The following is a 22,904-nucleotide window of genomic DNA, read 5'->3' as shown; positions in this document are numbered from 1 at the left end:
TAATACGAGAATCCTAACACCGCAGATGCATGGGATATAGTATAACAGCAATAGTTTCTATGGTCAAAATGGCGGCTAATTAATAGGACTTGATCCGTTCTCGGCCTTAAAAAAAACAATAGCCAGATCAAATGCGAAAAGTGAAGCTGAATAACTCTTGATGAAGAACGAAATTTGTATGATTTTCGAATTGTAAATATAATCTTAATTAGGGTATGTTCGCGCGATAAACCTTAAATAAAACTCAATAAATAATTTTATATTTTTTTATGTATGACTAATGTCATTGTGTCACTTATGTCTGTCATTGTTTTTATTTATTCCAATTATTACACTCTTTATGAAAAACGCAAACGTATTTCAATTTATTCGATCTATTAAAGAAAATTAATAAGAAAATGAAACCCATTTGCCGAAACATCCACCTCGAATATGCTGGACCTATATTTACGTATTCTCTCAGATAATTCTTTGGCTCCAATATGATGAAGATTAGAGCTCCAATAAAATTAATCATATTTCAAGTTCCTATATATTTGATGACAAATAAATCACTTTATAACTTTACGATGTAAATAGATACCACGGCTCGACGAGAAATTCTATAGCTTGTCACTCGATAAACCTACGTTTTGTAATAAAAGACACACATGATTTACTAGCAGTTTCTTATGAAGTTCCGATTGAAATCTTTACTGTGGAATGAGGCTGCCCATTGGGAAATAGTTGTCTTTTTACTTGTTGACATAGTGTCCGCCTTATGTTTTATAGCTAATTTAAATGTTAGCATTATAAATTTAAAAGTTTCAATATGCAAATATTGGAATAAACAAACATTTAGACTTGTTTTTGGTGCATTTTTATAACTTAATCTGTGTCTATCTGACTTTGCAATATCAAAAAGTGTGATTAATTGGGATATGTAGCACAAGTACAATGATCAGGATCATCATGATTAAAAAAACCTTTTATTCTATTTAGATTACTATTTTAGCAATTTTCACGTGAGTACCAAATTAGGTAAGGTATATTTCGTCAGACGTCAATTTATTGTAAAATATTGTATTCATAATCGAATAACTAAATGTAAAAAAATTACATAATAAAATTACAGATAGCTTCGTCATGAGGTTCGGTTAAAATGATTTATTCGTTATGATATATTCTATAGGCATTGTTAATTTTCTTAATAAAATCCCTTATACTCTCATAATTTGTATAAGTACGTGTATTTAAAAAAAACATGTTAATGTATTTCATATACATATTATGTTTATTTTGTTTAATTCTTTTTTTTTGAAAATCAAATCTGATAGATACCTTGAATGTAGTAACTATAATTCATAACTAGACAAAATCTCTCTTTAGCACACGCGAACGAACTATAAAAGTAGAGAGTTGAATAAACTAATGACAGCTGTCAACAATATAAATGTGTTATTTACGTCAACATGCTATCATTATCACAATAAAGTTAAATAAAATTTAATATTAATGAATAAGTCAAATAACAAGCTTTTAACACAACACAAGCAATTAACCAGTTTCAAATAAGAAAAGCTCACGCGCAAACGCACTAGAGAAAAACTTTATTGGTCTGTCATTGTTGGAAAAATCGTTGCTTTATCTGCACCTAAGTATATTTAAGAAAAACAAAAGCATTGAGAAATGCGTCAATAAAAAGTTTCCGATACCAACTATCCGATTCATGTTTTACAAACGTAAATCGTAACTGCCAATTTGATGTCGACTATCATTCAATCTTTAACCGAGCTTTTCTGTGTGGAGATTTAGAACAGATACGTTAAATCGTGGATATGTTTTTAAATATTCTGTCAACCGCGGCACGTCACATTGCAGAAGGATAAATGATACATACAAGCATCTGCTAAAATGATATGTCACAGAGGGGCGTGGGTGTCCCTAATCTTGCTTGCTGGCTGTGTACTTGCGCGCTCCCAGCTCCGCATAATACGTAAGTACATTTCTGAGCTGTATCGACTTATTTCAATGACAATAGAATGTTTTCTGCTATTTATTTCAGGGATTCCGTAACGTAACTCCTATCAAAACTAAGTATGTTCTTAGTAAGCCTTACAACATTTTCTGTTGTTGTTTATGCAGATGTGTATTCGATAAATGGTTTGATTGTGAAAACTGACGTTTGGTGGTTTATTTTTGAAAAAAAAAAAAGGAATGTCCACGTAGTCAAATTGGAATGTCCATCACTGAACCATTTAGTGCTGGCCGCCGTTGTAACTGCGTTATGTGTTTTTTTTTTAAACTGCCAAATAAAACATTTGTGAGCGTTCGGGCGGACTAAAAAAGTAGAAGTTTTAGCTAATCTGGATTTTAGTTACGTTTTTGTTGGACAGTTTTAAAATTCTAGTCATATTCTAGTATTAAAATTAACAATTACAAAACATTACGTTCATGTCTTAAACAATAGATTAATATATTTTTGGATGTTTTTAAACGAAGAATTAATAAGGATCCAATCGATGATCAGACTTATCTATACGAAATGTGGAGCTGCTGTAATGTGAGAACATCCGCTCAGTTTTAATTTCTCTAAATGGGCAGACGATCAGCTCACAAGCCTAATGTGGTAATTTTGGGACTTTGGTGGTAGGACCTCTTATGAGTCCGCACGGGTAGGTACCACCACCCCGCCTATTTCTACCGTAAAGCAACAATGCGTTTCGGTTTTAAGGATGGGGTAGCCGCTGCAACTATACTGAGACCTGAGAACTATATCTCAAGGTAGGTGGCGCATTTACGTTGTAGATGTCTATGGACTCCAGTGATCAGTTAACACCAGGTGGGCTTTGTGCTCGTCTACCCATCAAATCAATAAAAAATAAAATAAAAATAAATGTGGTTAGTGGAGAGTTACAGAAATTATAATCACCGCGATACTTGAGATCCAACGTCTCAATAAAACGACCACTATTCAAGCCTCGCGACTTCAAGCCATTATGACTCGATTGCTTCCAGCCAGAATAGGCACAACCCTAGAGCCGTTCTGTGCAGGCTCACAAAATGCTTTAGCGTTACCAATGCGTGTATGTATTGAGATGATAAGTCATGTTAATGCTGATCATAGTATACTTGTACTGTTTATACGTGAAATGTTTACACAACGAATACGCAATCACTCGAACAGGTGGCTGATTCGATAGCACATTTAAAATGTTTGTATATAATAAAACGGGATTGAGACAAAACGCATTTTATATAGGGGTATCGTTCTAATTTCTAGAGTTTAGAACTGTTTTTCGAAGTGTTGTTTAATATGGGTGTTTATTGTAAGCTGACGGGTTATGAATGATAGTAGAATGAATTCTAAATTCGAGTGTTCTGTTCGGTTGCATCCATGTAAAGTATCAAATAAACCAAATACATATCTACGCTTGAAAGGCAAACGTAACTAAGCGACAATGCGTGAACTTTACAGTAGACTAATTTAAAGTTGAAATACCTGAAAACAAAAATTATTTTAACGAATCTAGCTGTAGTAGAATCTAGCTAGTAGCTGTAGGATTGAAATGATTCTAATAGACCTAGAAATATATATTTTTTCCACATCGAATATGGTTATTGCCTATCATTTATGTACAAAGCAGTTATTGTCGCTTAGTCACTTTTGCCTTTCAAGCGTCGATATATATAATGCTCTCATTGACGTGTAAATTAAAATAAAAAGCGTTTCGTATTTTTTTCTTCCTTATCTCTCTTCATCTTTTTTTTTATTGCTTAGATGGTTGGACGAGCTCACAGCCCACCGGGTGTTAAGTGGTTTCTGGAGCCCATAGACATCTACAACGTAAATGCGCCACCCAACTTGAGATATAAGTTCTAAGGTCTCAAGTATAGTTACAACGGTTGCCCCACCCTTCAAACCGAAACGCATTACTGCTTCACGGCAGAAATAGACAGGGTGGGGGTACCTACCCGTGCGGACTCGCAAGAGGTCCTACCACCAGTAAAAAATTAAATAACCATTTATTAGTTTACTTTAATTGTTATTGAAGTATAATAGGATGGACAGGAGAGCCGTTTTAGGACGCTTATTTTCTTCGATCCGCTTAATACATACTTTGGTTGGATACATTCGGATACCAATCCGTTTCGGCCATAAAAATATTAATTTAACAAGTGTCAGCCACGCCCACGGTCCTGAACAATTTGTGAACATTCCGCCGTTTCTAACGGCTCAATTATTGTGTTTTGCGACTAGAGACGGAGAATGGGTCACAAAACGGCTGATTGTGCCCCGCCCTCTGCGGCCACATCAATGAATACATTACGAAGATGTACAGACATTTGTAAGAGCAGAGTATAAATTAGTATAGTATTTTCTTCGATTTTCGCGAGTCGTAGAACTATTTTTCTTGGTAGTTTGCGTAATAGTGTATCTAGAGTTTTTATTTTTACTATATTATTTCAGACGCTACTAATACTTTGCAGTTTTCATAGTCACGGGCGACTTAGGTGTTTGTTTGACAAACAAACAGCCAGATCTCAAGAAACTATTATTTTGTAACTATACTGAGACCTTAGAACTGATATTTCAAGGTGGGTGGCGCATTTACGTCGTAGATATCTATGGGCTCCAGTAACCACTTAAAACCAAGAGGGCTGTAAGCTCGTTCACTCATATAAGCAATAAAAAAAGGGTGCGTGTACTTAAGTACGCGCGTAAGAAGTTATACTTTATTTTTATGTTTTTTTTTTTTAAATATTAAATATCCATAATAAATATTTAACGTTAAAAAATTTATGCTAATAACACTTTTTTTACGAGTGTACATGCGTGAAAGTTCACCTGCGGCTATATTCAGACTCGCCAAGTTACGTCAGTCGTATTGTAATGAGCGATTTAGTGGGCAACTTCATTTCTGTTAATTTTGTGTCACGGTGCGCGCGCATCGTAAAATTTCACTCTCATCAATTTCTCATAACGAGCCTAAAGAAGTATAACTTCAAAAATAAATAAATAAAATTGGGTAGGTAAGGCCCTGCCCCTGACATGGCTGAAGTCCATGGGCGACGGTAATCACTCACCATAAGTGGGGTCGTATGCACTCGTCTTCCTACAATCGGAATAAACAAAAAAAAATCGTCCTGCGTAGAATGAACCGTAAATGTCTATAACTACTGTTTATAGAAAAGTATATGCCATAGCCATATATGCCAAGTATATGCCATATACCATAGCAAAATATTAAAATGTCAAACTGTAAAGTCAGAAATTCTATCATACCAATAAAAAATTGTGGCTAAAAGTGATTTCTATTAGACCACCTAGTTGAACTTATAAGAGAGTGCTAATATAAACTTTATTGATCTTGATTTTAGCATGAAAATAACAATGAACTAATAGGTATTTATTTCATTTTAAAGTAAAGACAATGAGTTTACATTTTAAAAATGGAATCTCACATCTTCGAAGGTCGATGACCAATCGAAATTGATTTCTGAAAATAAATCAATTGATAAACGTATTGTTATTCCAGATCTTTCTATAATATAATTCAATTTGTACGCCAACCGACTCGTGTGTCTATTTTCATACAGAAACGGACTTAGAAGACGCTCAGCGTGATTGATATTTATATTTTCTTTTAGACTCATAATAATGTAACGAATAATTTTAGTTTTATTTGAACTATGAAACGCCCACTAATAATATCAATTGTGGATTTAAGCTTGGACGAGATCAAGAATACACTTTTTTTAGAATATATCGATATAAAAAGAATTTATTTAGTAAATCTAGTTTCGGTACAAAAGTATTTTTTTCTTATGCCATATCGTAATTCGTAATGTATTTAAAATGTCTAATAGATATGGATAGATCTGATCAGCGCTCAGAAGTACTATGTTTTTATTGGATTCCATACAAATCACGATGTGAGCTCCCAGCCGCTTTAAGACACGACCACAAGGTACAATTTTACAGTATGGCATAATAGGTATCCTGCCCACAGCAGAAGTAGGTAGGATAATGCAATACGTTCTAGCAGTGTCAAGCGTACTGGATCCATACTGTATTTTACCGATACAGTTAACCTGGCCAGTGTAGTTTCCGTCGTAGGATGTTTCTTGTTTCGTTTTAATATCCATACTTTACTAGTTCCCAGAGAATGGTCTAATAATATAGGTCGACTTCAATATTCGATCGTAAAACCAGTTTACGAAATGGAGCAACTAACTGCGTTTTGTTTGTGTTATGATGAGTCAAAATTTATTTTTAATATTTCGACTAAATGAAAAGGTGTTTTGTAATTTGATGCGAGTGCTTCAACGCATTTAGGTAATCCATTAAATTCTAGAAACCGATGTGATCGATTATCTAATAGACAACGAACGAAAAATTAAAAAAAAAAAAACATTTTAATCAATTGTAATCCTATAATTTAGAGTAAAGAGAATCATCCAGATTTGAAAATGAATAAATAAAATCCACGAACTCCATTTAGACTGCATCATCAAAAGTTTACTAAGAACTTTACAATTGATTTGCAAGAAGACAGTTTCTGTTCAAAAATATTGAAACTAATTAGAATTTGCAGTGCACATTCATTAACGAAATTAGATGGATGTTTATTCCCTAGCGAAACGGGTCCTTGGATTGGCGATCACTTGCATAAGGTTCCGAGTCTTGTGACTGACCTTTCCTTTATTTACGGAGCGCATATTGAGCTATGATAATATAGCATTTACATTACTTGTAGGTAATGCAGGTAAGACGCCTATTGTATCCAGTATGTAAAGTATTTTAGCTCAGTTTCCGGGAAGTGTGTAGAATAATCGAAGTGCCAAATCTTAAAAGCATAATGGATAGCTGCGAAGCGAAATCAAAAAAGTCATGTAGTAAAAACATACTCATCAAAATGTTAATGTCATATTGTAAACCTGTATGGCTAGACTCCACTAATACCAATTTTTACTGCAAAGCGAGGATGCATTGAATCACGATGTGAAGGGTGGGACTGGCGTTATATTTCGACATCATTTTCTGATGTTTATGGATACCGTTGATCACTTCATACTAGGCGAGCCATGTCCTCGACTGTATAGAAGCCAATAAAAGAAGTTTCATTTTAGTTTTGAGCATATTATATTATAATAGTATTATATTATACTAGCCGTACTCGCTCGCTTCGCTGGGCCTTTAAAATTTACATTATTATTTATTGTCATTATTATTAGGGAGTCCAACACTCATATAAATATTAGCTTATCCATTAAGTACATGTATTTTCTACATTGATACCAAGGTTCAAGTCAATCGGATTCATGGTTCAGTAGTTCATGGTGGTACATCCGTAAAAACCACTGTAGATTTGTATATTAGTATAGATTATTTATAGTATTTCCGGTTTTCAATGACAGTAACAATGTCAGTATAATTATCAGATTGAGCGGTAAAAGTAGTTGTCAATTGTGAGGTTAAAATAAATCCTCGCAAGGATACATATTATCTTTCCGTGTGCTTCGGTTTGTGGGCGATATGTCGATATAAAAATTCAATTTTGCATCCATATTTTGGTTCCGTAACATCAAGGAGATTCAACAAATATGCTACATAAATGCTTTTGTTGTATTTAGACTTTGATTAAATTAATAAAATATCTCTTTGGAACCCATTCCAGAAATGTTAATCCGTGTTGAAATGAAATTCACAGTGAGATATGATTAAACACGCCTTCAAACCCGAACACTTAATACAGTAGCCGAATCGATAATAAACCCTCTATGTAGTAAAATGTGCTTAGATAGCCTTATGTAAATGATCATTAAAATCAATTAGAGGTCTTTAGAATGTACTCTGTGAATGTGTGAATTCTTGAGTCATGTTGGATAGGGGAGACTTACAAAAAAAAAAAAAAATCGTTTTTCTAATTTAAACCGGAATGTATATGTAATAGGTTAAATATTCGTTTTTTAGTAATATTGTAGATATACGTTGGTATACTCCACTACGGCATACATTCTTATTTTAATCAAATAACAAAGTTAACAAAAAAATATAGTTCGGTGGCTTCTTTTTTTGCATAAAAATGGTAATAATATCGTGCGTAAAGTTGCATAATATTGCAAAATAAAGCAAATAGCAAAGTAAAATTACTTGAAAAATTATAAAAAAAAACTTTTTCAAGATAGCTTGAATTAGGTATTAATGATTATCTTATTTTAGAACTGATATATGAAAAAAAATTATGTAATAGGGTGTCATTTTCGATTATACGAGGATTAACGATATAACGCATTGACAAACAGAAAAAACGATGTAAAGCATAAAATGAATTTTATTCAGTGACTAGACTGGTATCTTTATAGCTTTTAACCGATGATAACGACATTAGCGAATGGAGCATTTAATCCGATTACTCGTAAAAACATTTTGTACATAATATGATTTATTAAAAAATAAAATAAACTTTAAACCTTCTGCGAACGTTACTTCCTGGGGATGTAATGAAAACAGAATCTGTTTATGTTTTTAATTTCTCCACGTTGAGAATCTAACTGAATTATATGTAGTTTTTATTTAAGAACAGCGAGTTGTGTGGTTTTTTTTGTATTCGTTGCAGTTCGAGTATTTGAATAAATATATAAATTATAATAAGTACGTGGTTGACTATTACAGATACTAATTATTTTTATTGCTTAGGTGGGTGGACGAGCTCACAGCCTACCTGGTGTTAATTAGTTACTGGAGCTCATAGATATCTGCTACGTAAATGCGCCACCCACCTTGAGGTATAAGTTCTAAGGTCTCAGTATAGTTACAACGGCTGCCCTACCTTTCAAACCGAAACGCATTACTGCTTCACGGCAGAAACAGGCAGGGCGGTAGTACCTACCCGTACGGACTCACAAGAGGCCCTACCACCAGTAATTACGCAAATTATAATTTTGCGGGTTTGATTTTTATTACACGATGTTTTTCCTTCACCGTGAAAGTCAATCGTGAACATTTCTCAAGTACGTATTTCATTAGAAAAATTGGTACCCGCCTGCGGGATTCGAACACCGGTGCATCGCTAGATACGAATGCACCAGACGTCTTATCCGTTAGGCCACGTTAGCTTATCTTTAGCGCTCTATTTACTTGTAAGCGGTAAACATAGACATTAAAACGTGAATTTCGTTGCTGATCTACAGCTTTCCAATCATAAGGTTGAAGCTTCAACTGTACGGCAATATCTTCCTTACTTACTCGTGCAGGCTTCCTTTGCACCACTTATAAATGAATGTAGTTTATGAAGTTTCGAAACCAGTAATGTAATGTAAACTAGTAATGTAATGTAAATTAATTTCGTGAAAAGATTTCGATCAAATCATTTTCTGTGACTATACAAAAGTAGTGGATTTTTTGGGTTTTTTGTTGACAGTCTTATTCGAAAGGCGATTGCATGCAGCAGAGATGCGAATGTTGCGATGGATGTGTGGAGTAACGAGAATGGATAAAATACGGAATGAATATGTTAGAGGAAGTCTGAAAGTGGCACCTGTGAAGCTGAGGAGTGCGCGTTTGGGATGGTATGGACATGTGATGAGACGAAATGAAAATGAGGTTGGTAAGAGAGTGTTAACTATGAATGTGGAAGGATATAGAGGAAGAGGTAGACCTAAGAAGAAATGGATGGATTGTGTGAAAGACGATATGGGTAAGAGGGGAGTGAGCGAAGAAATGGTATATGATAGAAAAGTATGGAAGGAGAAAACATGTTGCGCCGACCCCAAGTGACTGGGAGAAGGGCAGAATAATGATGATGATGAGTCTTATTCGAACAAAAATCTAAACCTCACATTCGTAACAGTCCGTATACAGCCGGTCTTTAAAGATAATCAAAACGAAATTTTTCAGTACCACGAAAGCTCTATTTAAAAATGTATCAATAGATTATATTCGTTGATCATTTACTTGGGTATAAATTGAATCAACTATAATAATTCACTGCACATCCCATTACGTTAATTCACCGATAAATTTGAAATTTCCAGTCTTTTCGTAAACCAATCAAAATTAACGCTGTATTATTCAAAAATACAATATTAATTATGATTGATTGTGTTACAAGTTATATTTAAAAAAAAAACCGATGGATTATTAAATGAAATTAATTAATACGCTGTAATGAAAATTAAATTATGATTTAGAATCAATACAAGATGATTGAATGGAAATCGTTTTTAAATTAGTTTTGTTTCCGTTATTGGAATAATATTAATACTTTATCTTGCCAAATTGCAGTGTCTTTGGTTTTATAATAGTTCAAATTATCTAAATGTTGAAAGAATGACTGTGCTGGCGATAAGCTCATTACAGTTTCATATAGGTACTTAAGTACTTGAACGCCTTCGGTACCGAGTGAGAAATATCAATGCATTCAAATCACGACAGTTCGCTGTGATTAGTTTACATGATTAGATTTTTATTTTTAAATTGGATTAATACCACGGACAATGTACCTTTCGGTAGTTTTAATGTTGAATCAATCATTTCGTACACTTGAAGTATAAGATCCAGAATCAGTGATGTTTACTCTCCACCTTCAATAATTCAACCTTTATTTTTATTACATCTATGTGTATATTGTATTGTTGATGAAGTCAAGCGGCGTATGGCTGTTTCGAGGTCAGCCATGGACAGGCTGAAGAAAATATGGGGGAATCGAAATATCACTAAAGCCACTAAAATCAGACTTGTAAGAGCACTGGTCTTCTTCATTTTTCTTTATGCTGCTGAGACCTGGACATTGAGAGAAAGTGAGAAAAAGAGGATAGATGCTCTCGAAATGTGGTGCTGGAGAAGAATGCTGCAAATATCGTGTACAGAGTTCAGAACGAATCAGTCAATTCTACAGGAACTCGGCATCAAGCAGCGACTATCCTCCATCGTTCAGGGTCGCATTCTCACTTTCTTCGGGCATGTGTCGCGGCGAGGTGACGACTCAGTTGAGCGCCTTGTGGTGCAGGGCATGATAGAGGGTACAAGACCGCGCGGCAGATCACCGTTACGATGGACCGACCAAATAAAGGCAGCTCTAAACGGTCCCGTTAACGAGTGCACAAGAAGGGCCGCGGTACGCGAGGAATGGCGACGTCTGGTGAAGCGCACCACCAACCGAAGTGATGACCACGACCACTCTGCCAAGAGTGCATACGACTGAGAAGAAGAAGAAGTGTATATTGTGGATATTTATATAAACATATTTGTTCTAAAAGCATTAAAAAGACACAGCTACCCAGAAATCTAATACATAAGGGTTTCTTTTTAGATATATAAAAAAACATTGTAACCTCTTTACGATTCAACTCTGTCCTGAAAGACACACGGCTTGCCGAAGCATTTTGATTTATTATAGATTATCGTTCACATGTCTGACATATGGCATGGTACGTTCGTATTGTTTTTATTAAAAAATCGCCATATACATTCGTGGTCACACGGGAATGCGATCTTAGTTACAATTGACATTCCTTTGTAATGCTGTCATTTTAATTAATTTCCTACTTTTAATCGAATTATGATCAATGAGGAAAAATGCGATATCTACCAGCAATGAAATTGTTTTTGGAGAAAAAGAACTACAGATGAATTGTTTTAAAAAAAACTGACGGTATCTGTGATTTTTAATGTTTGAAGTTATTGCACCTATAAAAGGACGATTTTTTACCAAGATTGTTGTTAGCTGATGCTAGCTGTCGAGCGCATGGTGAATTTCTTTGACAGCGTAACACAAACTTCAACGAGAGTTGGACCAAATTCTAATTGCAAACAGGTCAACGTTCAGGAATAGATCATTGAGACATCGATCACCGATCACTTGATGTATTTCAAAACGCAAATAGATTTATTGTTTTAAATTTGTTACAACATCTGCTCGTGATTAGACTTACTAAATTATAGTTTGTATATTATAATATAATAAATGAAACATTATAATAAATGATATGTTATAATTATATTTATAGATTTACTAAATTATATTTACATTTCGGTTTATTTCAGTTGAGTATAAACTATTTATGCAAAAAAATGATTAATCGAATCACGTAAATTACACGCGAACCCATAAAGGGTTTTTTTTAATATAATTTGATGTAATTAAATAGTAATTTTTATTTAATGTTACATTCATTAAAATAGACAATATTTTCCGTATTTTTTTTTGATTTAAGTGATATTAGTAACGTCGAACGTAACGAAAAATTTTCAAAAAATTTATTTTTGCTAATCTTCGCTTTAATGTTCAAAATTAATATAAGTGCGTTGTAAATATGACTTTTCAAAAAAAAGCTTCCAAGTATCAAACAGGGGTGCCCCACAAAGGCCTCATGAATATTGAATAGGCCGTGGCCAAAAGATCAATTGCTCGTGACCGAGACTCAAGAACACTTATAAACGCTCAACCCGATTCTTTTGTAATTAAACGATTAATATACTTTTACGAAATAACTCACTCTTTAGTTCATTATATATCGTTTTTTCGACGGTGATTTGATTGTGTTCTTGTTAGTATATAATTATGACTAGTGGTCACCCGACGATCGAAACTCGACCGTAACCACTGAAACTTTAAGAATTCTATTCATTTGATGTTGAAGCTTATATTACATATTATTTTATTACATCTAGTCGATTAACTAATTTGGAATAAAGGAAAGGATGCCTTCCTTATGTAGATGATAGGGAGGTGTCATTTGCGCAGTGATTTTTTATACTAAACAATTATAATCTAGAAGGAGACTATAAAAACAACAAAAATATACGCACACAAATCAGTCCAATTTTGTTTTCATTCAACGCTTGTGTGCTTTTATTACAAACATACTTAGTTTTTTGTGGCCTATAGCAATAATCATAGTCATGACCCACAAGGAGAACTTGGTTGGTTGCTAAATATATATTTACCAAGAGTCCATAATTTCACTGATGGGGATCTATATCACCTATCAGGGGGATTTTTATCCCACTTCAGTTTTACCCCTATAACAATTTCATACAGCCGGCCGAAAGAAAAACCATACATTGAATCTACTGCGCTATTGAACAAAAGACGACAGCGGTGGTCCCAACAACTTCCCTGTCTTGTCTCATCTCTAATTGAACTCCCAAAATTGTTGTTCATTTTTAAACTTCTATTTTATCAACGAATAGCTTGCTTAAAGATTAAAAGTCATGCAGCCAGAACGTTTACAATTCCACTATTGTGTCCAACAAAACGAAAAAAAAAAACCTCAGAGACTCTAAACATCGTTACAGGTTAATGACCGCGTGCTTAAATTCGCTGCAGTGAAGTTGAAACAGAAATATCAAATTGTAAAATATAACAATGTAATACGTATTTAATATCAGAAAATGTTATTAGTCAATTTATCTCTTAATAATGGACGTATAAAAGCCGATTTAAAATTATCGATGTATGTTAAAAAAAACCTACTTTATTTGTCTTACAATGTGTGTATAATGTATTGATAAAAATTATAAGTTGTGTCAGCTTAGAATAAGCCTCTGAGAGAGCTGAAGTCTGTTCTAGACTCAATTACACACAACCATTGAATATTTTCATCAACAAATTTTGCCAACAGCATTTCAGGTATCGTACTGTTTTGTTGCTTTACTTATTCGATTAGCGGAGCGTTTTTTAAAAGCAGACACAGACTTGAGAGACGTATATAAAATTAAGCTGTGGTGCAAAGTCAGACGCGTTTTGATTTAAACATGCAAAGACATCTCGCTTGGGTCTCACTCAATAAGCCTGTTACATATTTGTAAATCATTACCGGACCGGCATCAACAATAGTGCGTTATGAAATATGCAAAATACAACCCACGTAATCCTTTTTTAAATATTAATTACTTAGGGACATGTTGTGATTACGGCCTAATATCTTTGTAGATACATTCCGCATTGTTCTCTTCCACTAGGCCCACATCTCTTTAAGTTATTTTGAAGCTGTATGCTTATGGTCTGCATTTTATTGTGTACTATAAAAAACATGATCTGCTTTTTCATAGGGTTCGGAAACATAAACGAGATATTTTGTATAAAATATCTTAATAATATTAATTAGTTACATTTAGCGTTTCGATATCTGTCCTAATAGAACTAACGTTATAACTATTTGACTCAATTTTTTGGAACGAAGTTCCTTATGGGACGATGCGGAGGGGTACCCTAACCGGGAAAAAACGTCCGTAACGTAAGATTTTTATTAGTAATGCACACAGTGTACGACTTAACTTTGTAATAACGTACAAAAAATAATATATTTTTTTATCATTCATTGACCACGATCTCAGAGCGTTCGTTTGCACAATACACTAACTCTTATGCAAACAACCGTGAATGAAGTGTACCACAATAAGTTCGCACGCTACCGAATGACCGTGGGTTGTTGCAAAACCTCCAGTTTTATTTTCTTTATACCTCGAATAGAACTTAAATTTAATATTTTTATAATAAGGAAGTTCGTTCCTATCCGGTGTCCCACGACACCACACATTTTTTTTTGTACGTATATTTGTATTATCCGCTTCATGTATCAATACCAAGAAAAATATCAGCGATGGCATCACTGTTTCGTTCGTCGAATTTATTAGAACATGACAATTGTTAATAAACATTTGCTATTGAAGCCTCAAGAAACAGTTTGAGAGCCCGTACGTAATGCAGTTGAGAATTCGGAGCAGTAGGCAGATAAAGTGATCTGTAGTGTCCCTAGACTACTGCCCATGTCATTGCAATATGGACAGTGAGATGTAATAAACAAGTCTGGAAAAAAAACCAAATCAGTACTTCATTCTAAAAATGTATTGTTTAGTTATAGTTAATATGTTTGATAAAAAAAAGCATTGTCATTCGAATATTATCATGTTAATTTTATCATGGTTAATGTCTTGAAGCAGTGTCGTTTAACCAAAATTAGACCGTATAAAATGCACTTACATTTACATAATAATGTGGCCATTAGCTGTCGTCATATTCGAGATGTAACGCTCAGAATACCGCGAAGATTTTTCGAATCTATCTTAATGATTTGCTGTGAAAATGCGAACACAAATGCATTAACAAATTCTCTTAAATTACGGATTAAGGTGATTTTAATTCAATGATTTGATATATATAAAATTTTTGATTTAGTAATCTATATAAGTATGTATATAGGTATATAATTTCGTTTTGATGATGTATTACTTTAGCTGCTCTATTTACACCTTTTACTCTTTGTTCTCGTATCTTAAAGGAGGCATTGTATAGTGTCTATGGACTCCATTATCCGATTTATATCAAGTAGGCGGTAAAATCGTACGCTAAAATAAAGTAATAAAAAAATCACTAACAGAGTTATAGTTAGGTGCGTATAAAAAGGCGCTACGAAAATATTATAAAAAAAACCGTTGAAATTTGGAGGGAAATTTGTGATTTCTATGGGTTCAAATAACTATTTTACAATGGTAGGCTTGTGTGGTGTTAAATGGCTACCGGTACCTAATAATTTCGTATCACTTCCCGAACTGAGACCACTTTTCTAACTTTTCCTGAGAAATAGGAAGAGCGGTCTAATCTACAGACATGTGGTGTCAGTAAGCACCGGTTCTGTTTTACCCTTTTCGCTGTACCGGCTTCACTTTGACTGGTGGGCGAGCTCACGGGCTCAGCTTGAAATAGTTTCTTAACATCTGCCCTGGGCAAGAGCAGAACTTCGCTGAATCTACCACTGGAATTGAATCGCAACATAGTGAGAACATTCGGCGCGAAACTCAATGGGTTTTGTGTGTGGGTTAAGTTGAAATCTTAGCGTTCCGACAACGGCTATCCTGGGATTGTTTTACCATAATTTGCCACAGGATTATATCGTAGCAGAACTGTTACTGAAGACACGTCAGGAAGTCTTTAGTAAATATAAATATTAGCATATCTTTCTAAGCGGCTGAAATTCTAATTAAATTATTCAATAAATAAAAATACCGAATCTCTTTGTAAATCCCTTGTATCATTGTCAAAAATTGTTCCACAGTAGGTAATGTTGCAGGCAATATGTGAACTGCGGCGTAAATCAAAAAGGCTTGAACGTGTGTAACGTGACGTTACAAACGTTAAACGGTTGCAGAATATAAAACAGACACCTGTATAAATATAAAGCAAGGATTATAGGCCTAAGTATCAATCATTGGGTTTTGTAGAGTATTAAACGCACCTTGAGACAAGATCGGAGACACATTAAAATAACGCAAATCCAATCCACAAAACAGGATTGCTTCTCCGTAAAACGAAACGGAATTGTTGTAAAAACCCGCGCAGTAACACCCCTACCAACTTCTATCTGCATACTAGCCTCTTAAATATTTCTAAGTAATAAGTATATTGGCAAAAAGTAATTCCGTAATAAGGGCAACCCTGTACCAGGGGCAGCCTTATTAATTTATTTACTTATTCCACCTTGTCTGGTACTTATTAAGTTGATCACTGCGATGCACGAATTTACTAATAACTTCTATTGGAAACCCGAGAACGATAAGCCCGATTTTGTGGAGTCGAAATGCGACAACGATTTAAAAAAAAGCTTATTAAAGCGATAATCATATGAATATTATTTACCGTGTTCATTTTATGGTTGTATTTTATGTCCGCTTCGACTTTAAAAGCGATTTGTTTATACTCTGTGTAAAATACGCCACAAACCACAGAATATTAGAACTGTCATAAAATCGTATTAGTTTAATAATGAATTTAAGGTTTTTGATTCATGATCCTTATACATTTGTTCTATCGACTTGTATATTTTAGAACGTAGTGAAATATTGAATTTCTTTTCACTAGCTTATAATTGTTGTATCATCATAATATTTCGCATTAACATTTCTGAATCCGTAAATTTTTCTTTTCTATAGAATTTTCATTACATTTAATAATATATTTTTGAAACTTTGCGAGTAATAGAAACACTTTCATAGCTAAATCTAGCTCTTGTTTTACAAATATGAAATTGCTGTAAGATCCACGATTATAAGAAATAAATAGTGGCTCTTTTGTGTGTGTAGTTAAAAACTTTACTTAAAGTAATTTTTATTTAAGGATAAGCCCACAAAGGAAAGTCTTTTCAAATGTTTACACGTGTGACAAACCTAGATACGACATAAATAAAACTTTCAATAACTAGCCATATCAAAAATTGACATTATATTCTTGCTAAGCTTTCGTGTTTTTACAAACGCTTGTATAACCTTGACGGCAGCTTTGTAGTATTTGTTAGGACAACGCGACGTGCCTAACAACGGACCTTCGATTTATTTACAAAATACATATATAACTCTTAAATATTTCATAATCTTACCTGGCGGTAGCTGAATAATCCCAAATGTTTCTTTTTTGTGACCGCTTAGAATATCCACTAGTGCAAAATCGTAATATCTTCTAATAAATACACTGTAAATAATCCTGACAAATAACAGAGATCAGATAACGCACTGTCAAAGCTCCCATAGAATATCACGCATCTGAACGCTGCTGCAATTAAATTCGTAACTGTGTAAGAAAGAAATAGAAAGAAAAAAGAAAGATGTAAAATTTATCGTGAGCTCATAAAAATAGTCAAAAAGAACATGATATCAAAGGACACCCATATTTATGCTCAACCAACTATAAGGACCACCAAAACCCGTTGTCCAGTATACTCTTGCAGCCAAATCTGATTAGAAGACTCAAGAGAGCCGATGTGCAAACTTACTAAAGGAAGACGAAGCAGTGGCTCGTTCTCGCCAATCCTGAACTTCAGGCAACTCATCCATTAATAGTTTTAAAGACTGATCAAAGATCAAAAGGTATAAAAAAGGGAGAGAATCACTTCTTGTCAAGCCTCTCTCCGCCAAACAGAGTAGTCATAGCAAGAAATCGGCATAAGCCATAGCAAGTACCCTTTCCGATTTCTCTCTCAAAGATGAATGATACTAGAGTCGAGGAAGGAAAAGGCTGTTTAATTTGGATTCGATACACCCAAAGTCACGGATCTAACGATTCAATACAAAGCGGAGGAAAATTTTACTGAACTTATCGTTTGTAACATGTTTACAAATATGGACGATCAAGCTACTTACCGAAAGTCGTCGCGTCCCTGAAACAACGGAGCGGTGGAAAGCTTTTAATGAAATATTATTACCTTCATGAACGCCGACAAAACCTAATTTGCGGGAAAGTACTGGCGGAGAGCGAAACTTCAGGACCAAAAATACACGTTTCCGCCGTTTTGAGGTCGAACACTATAAAATGGGAACGAAAAGAGCTTCGTCAACTTCATCATAATGTTTAAGTCGACAATATTTGATGTATATATTTCTCAGTGTCTGTCTCATCAAATGTTCTCTATAAGTACTAAATAGTACCACCATATCAAAACTGAAGACTTATACAAATTCAAGCCTAGCCTTGCGGTCCTACGACCTAAATTGTTGCCTCTTTACATCACAATCGTAAAATACAAATATTATCTCATGTCCTCGACTACGAGTTACGTAGGTAAACGAATTTACTGTGACTGAAGTATTCGTGGATTTTGTGAAAATTCTATAGTATCTAAAATTATTCACTTTCGGGTAGTTTTACTGGCATATTGGTAATATCTGTTTTTTTTTTTGTATTATTTGGTTGAGTTCATAAATATCTGTATTGATAACCGAAAAAATGAGCCTATGTTTCATTATATAATTATACAGATTAAGAGGCGTCCCAGCCATCCAGTCAAACAAAAACGCATGACTACTTTGCGGCAGATATAGGCAGAGTAATTTTACCTATGGATTACGTTCTGCCGCCTATGTATAAGTAAAATTAACTATCGCAGTTTGGAATTTTATTACACGACACTACACCTTTATCGTGGAAGCAATTAAGTATATTTTATATTTCATTAGAAAAAATAGTAAGTTTCCGCGGGACTTGAACACCGACATAGTCTCAGGATAAGAGTACACAGTGCGTATTATCCTTTAGGCCACAAAGTCTTCAAAATTATAAATTATAAAAGATATAATAATACATTATTATGACATATCGTCGTTGCAAAGGACAAACCCGAAATCCATACAAACTTGGGCCTGGCGTTACAGTGCTAGAATTTGGGCATAAGTTACAATACCTAAGAAGGTTTCATGAGTCCAATTTTCAGGTCTCCCAGCAATGGCCAAATTGGTAAAATCAGACAATGTTTACATTTTAGGTTATGTTTATTGTTCGAGATATTTTAATAAAAACTATATTTTTGAGGCTGTTTCCTACTAAAGATGAGTAATTTTTTACGAAACCTGTTGCAGCAACAGGTTGCTTTAAAATAAAAATGGAACCCGTTACGAGAAATCGCGCGTTAGATTGTTTACGAAAACGAACGAAAGCCAAAAATTAAAAACAACGTAATGCGAAACGCGCTGCGCACGAAATAATTTTTTTAAGGGATTTTTTGACCTGGTAACTAAGACCTTTAGGTCAGTCTTATTTTAATTTTAATGAAAACTTTTTTATATGAAAAACTATATTTATATGATAACTTTTTTATATAAAATATAAATCATTACGTGCTCCCATATTATCTCATCACATTTCATTTCATTTCAATTTATTTCATGCCTTTTTTATTTTTATTTTTTATTGCTTAGATACCCATCGACGAGCTAACAGCCCACCTGATGTTAAGTGGTTACTGGAGCTCATAGACATCTACGACGTAAATGCGCCACCCACCTTGAGATATAACTTCTAAGGTCTCAGTATAGTTACAACGGCTGCCCCGCCCTTCAAACCGAAGCGCATTACTGCTTTACGGCAAAGATAGGCGGGCGGGAGGCGCGGACTCACAAGAGATCCTACCACCAGTAAAATTATTAATGTAACTACACCATAGAAAAACTCAAAGTACCAAATCGACTTTTTCATGTTATATAAGATTGCCAGTTGAAAATATTTTGAATTGCCGCAGTTGCCGACATGATTTCGTGTCATAACTAAATGGCACAGTTATTTATTTCTTTTAATGATTTTTGTTAGTAGATTTTGGTGCTTTACGTTACGTTATTCAATGAGATTAAGTTTATAGTCTGGCCAGCGAATCATGGCACAACTAAATAGCGGCAATCCAAAATATCTTCAGTTGGCAACATTAAAGATAACATAACACGATTTGATACATTTGTGTTTTTCTATGGCATAGTCACATTAATATAAAAATGTAAAACTACCCTTTCATGGTATATTTAATGTTGTCAGTTGTAGATATTTTGAATTGCCGCCATTGTAAGTAGTTGTGTTACGATTCGATGGCCATACTCTATTTACATTGATTAAAATACCTATAAAAACAGTCATTTATCCTAAAGCAAAAGAGTATTAATTATTTTTTACACTCGATTTCCACTAAATCGATCCTATTTTATGAATGCTCTAATTCTAATCCGCACGTTTGTGGAGCTAGTTACGTATATTGAAATAAGTGTTGCAGATGTTTACAAAGATTGTTTAAAACAAAAAATTGAATTCAAATTATTTTCTACACTTGGCCATTGTCAATGAAGCTAAGATTTCAATAGGTTAATCAAGCAAAATAGACGAATTTTTTGGTACATATCCCATTCGTGTAACGCTTAGGCCCAAAATGGGGTTTCTCCTTTAAAATCTCTTATGTGACATTTTGGGCCAAAATGATGTTTTGATATATTAAGAAAGTTATTTTGAATACCTATAGTCAGCAAAAACTCCCATGTGCCATATCTTAATATTTCACTTTATTACGCGTCAATTTAAAAAAAATCCTATCTGTCGGTTTGCTTTATATTGTTTGTAGCTCAAAGTATGCTATGTGCTAAAAGCAACGACGATATGACAACAGAGCGAGTGTAAGGTATATTGTTAAGATCGACATCGATGTTTCAAACTATTTTGTAAATACCTAAATGTCTTCGACCATTTTTCAGATATGACTTTATTAAATAATTGCTTAGAGTTTATATTGTAGAAGTCAAGATTCCAAAAAAAGACAAAAATAATACACGAATCCTTATAAAATCTATTCATGCAAAGAGTATCTAGATGCTTTATGGTGAACCAACAGTATTTAGCGATGTATCATTAATATGATATCTATTACAGCAAGTAATGTCTAGGATTCACTAGTTTAAATAGTATTAGCACGATTGAACTTATCGTATACAACAGAATATCTAGGGACTATTTTTCATTATCTATATCATTTTGTGTGAACCCCAAGTTTGCTATAAATGCTCTTTTTTAATATTAACCCATGTTTTTGTAATTGAAGGTAGCATCTACTAAACAATATGACGTGACGATTCTACAGATTTCAGTGAATAATTCAACAGACGGGGCTGTAAGATCGTTCAGTCATCTACGAAAGAAAAAAAAAAGCAATACTTACGGAAATAAAAATCTCAAAAATGTAATTCTTTAAATCTCAACCGTGAGAGAGTTCCAAAAATATTCACGTTTTGCCGATATAATATAAGCCGGGGAAGTTTAGCGGGACCCGAAGTGTAAACTTTACACGCAGCTATTTAACATTACACGGATAAGTACATCACGTTTTAGGCGGCAGTACCGGAATATTAAAAACGCCTAGGTGTTGTGAAAATGTTTATTTTTTTGGTTTTTTTTTTTTTTTCATAGAGCGCGGAGAGATTTTGGTGTTATTTCTTTATTGTCGGTTTATGTTTAAATCGGCGCGACACGTGTTCCGACTGCCGTGTTCAGTTTCGGGTAACGATCTCATGAATGTCCTGATTTGCCTTTACTTTTTATTGTTCGTTTTATTTTATTTATTCAAATTCATTTGTGGTTTACTTTAGAAAAGTAGAGCGAAAAGATTGAACTTATTACGCTCTGAATATAAGTTATTGCGAAGATTAATTGGTTAATATTTATTTGACAGTTTTTCAAAAAGAGAATTATCAAATATTTTTTTTTAATAACATTTCGGCATAAAAGAGTTTCGTTATCATAGAATCTTGAAATATGAATGTTCGAGAAACGACGTACGAAATTAAAAAAAAGGAGTGCCCTCTCTTGGTTTAAATCGGAAAACGAGTTGCGACGCTTTGCTTCTAATTGTTCGAAACTTCAAATAAAATTGCTTTTCATTTTAGTATAAATATTGTCTACTTTTGCAGTTTGATTCTAAGGCGACGAAGGCTTTTAAGTTTAGTGTCTGTTAAAAAAATTTATTAATCTGATTGTTGAAATTTAATGAAACGCATCTGACAGTCGTCGTAGTTCACAAACATTTCAATAGATGGCGTTAAACACGAAACAAGCCTATAAAATTCGAATTTTAAATTTTGACATTATTGTTAAATTTGTCTTTTGTTAACAGAATCATGTGGTATCGACGACTTTACTTGCAACAACGGAGCCTGTATCGAGGGTTTCAGACGTTGTGATGGCGCTGTGGACTGTTCTGAAGGCGAAGACGAAGTTAATTGTGGTAAGTATGTAAATCATCGCAAAATATAATTATTATGTACTAAGAATTGGACCGTACATTACGAATGTATCTTTATAGCATGCACAAATTATATACGCTATTTACTAGATGTGAGAGGGTTGTTCTCGAAAACTAAGACTGGTGATTACAAAAGAAGCGTTTTCTTTTACCAATAAAAACAACCAAAGCATGCAATGTAAGAAAAAAAATATCGTTTTGTATTTTTGTTTTCATACCCATTCGCTAGTCGCCTCAGGGACTATTCTAGTTACGTGCGGAATGAAATTTTTTTAACTGCGGCAATGTATCCACTATCCACCCGCCGCGTTATTTTCATTACGCGCTCTTGAAGTAAAATGCTTTCTAAAATTATAAATCTTTATATTTAAATTCCTTTT

At 33.9% G+C, this 22,904-nt stretch overlaps 1 protein-coding gene and 1 long non-coding RNA gene across 14 annotated transcripts in view; one reads left to right on the top strand and one right to left on the bottom strand.

The window, feature by feature from the left end:
• Positions 1–21,981, bottom strand: part of LOC134199514 (uncharacterized) — a 32,319-nt gene extending 10,338 nt beyond the window's left edge. The window contains exons 1-5 of one of the 4 annotated variants that reach the window (XR_009974031.1): positions 21,445–21,965; positions 18,184–18,283; positions 17,362–17,534; positions 15,996–16,153; positions 14,973–15,066 (exon numbers count right to left, since the gene is read on the bottom strand). This is a non-coding gene — a long non-coding RNA (uncharacterized LOC134199514). Of the gene's footprint in view, positions 1–14,972; positions 15,067–15,995; positions 16,154–17,361; positions 17,768–18,183; positions 18,284–21,444 lie in introns of those variants that run through there. The other 3 variants (XR_009974037.1, XR_009974032.1, XR_009974034.1) reach the window with 3 other exon arrangements.
• The window catches only part of LOC101737749 (basement membrane-specific heparan sulfate proteoglycan core protein), a 208,590-nt gene that overhangs the window by 121,040 nt on the left and 64,646 nt on the right, over positions 1–22,904 (top strand). For 7 of the 10 annotated variants that reach the window (XM_062670557.1, XM_062670550.1, XM_062670555.1 and 4 more), the window contains exon 11: positions 22,396–22,506. In XM_062670557.1, the coding sequence (XP_062526541.1) occupies positions 22,396–22,506 (111 nt within the window). Of the gene's footprint in view, positions 1–1,860; positions 1,976–22,395; positions 22,507–22,904 lie in introns of all 10 variants that reach the window. The other 3 variants (XM_062670561.1, XM_062670565.1, XM_062670563.1) reach the window with 1 other exon arrangement.

The sequence above is a fragment of the Bombyx mori genome, chromosome 1 (assembly GCF_030269925.1).
Source record: "Bombyx mori chromosome 1, ASM3026992v2".
Classification (NCBI taxonomy): Eukaryota; Metazoa; Arthropoda; class Insecta; order Lepidoptera; family Bombycidae; genus Bombyx; species Bombyx mori.
This window is presented reverse-complemented; position numbering and strand designations above follow the sequence as displayed.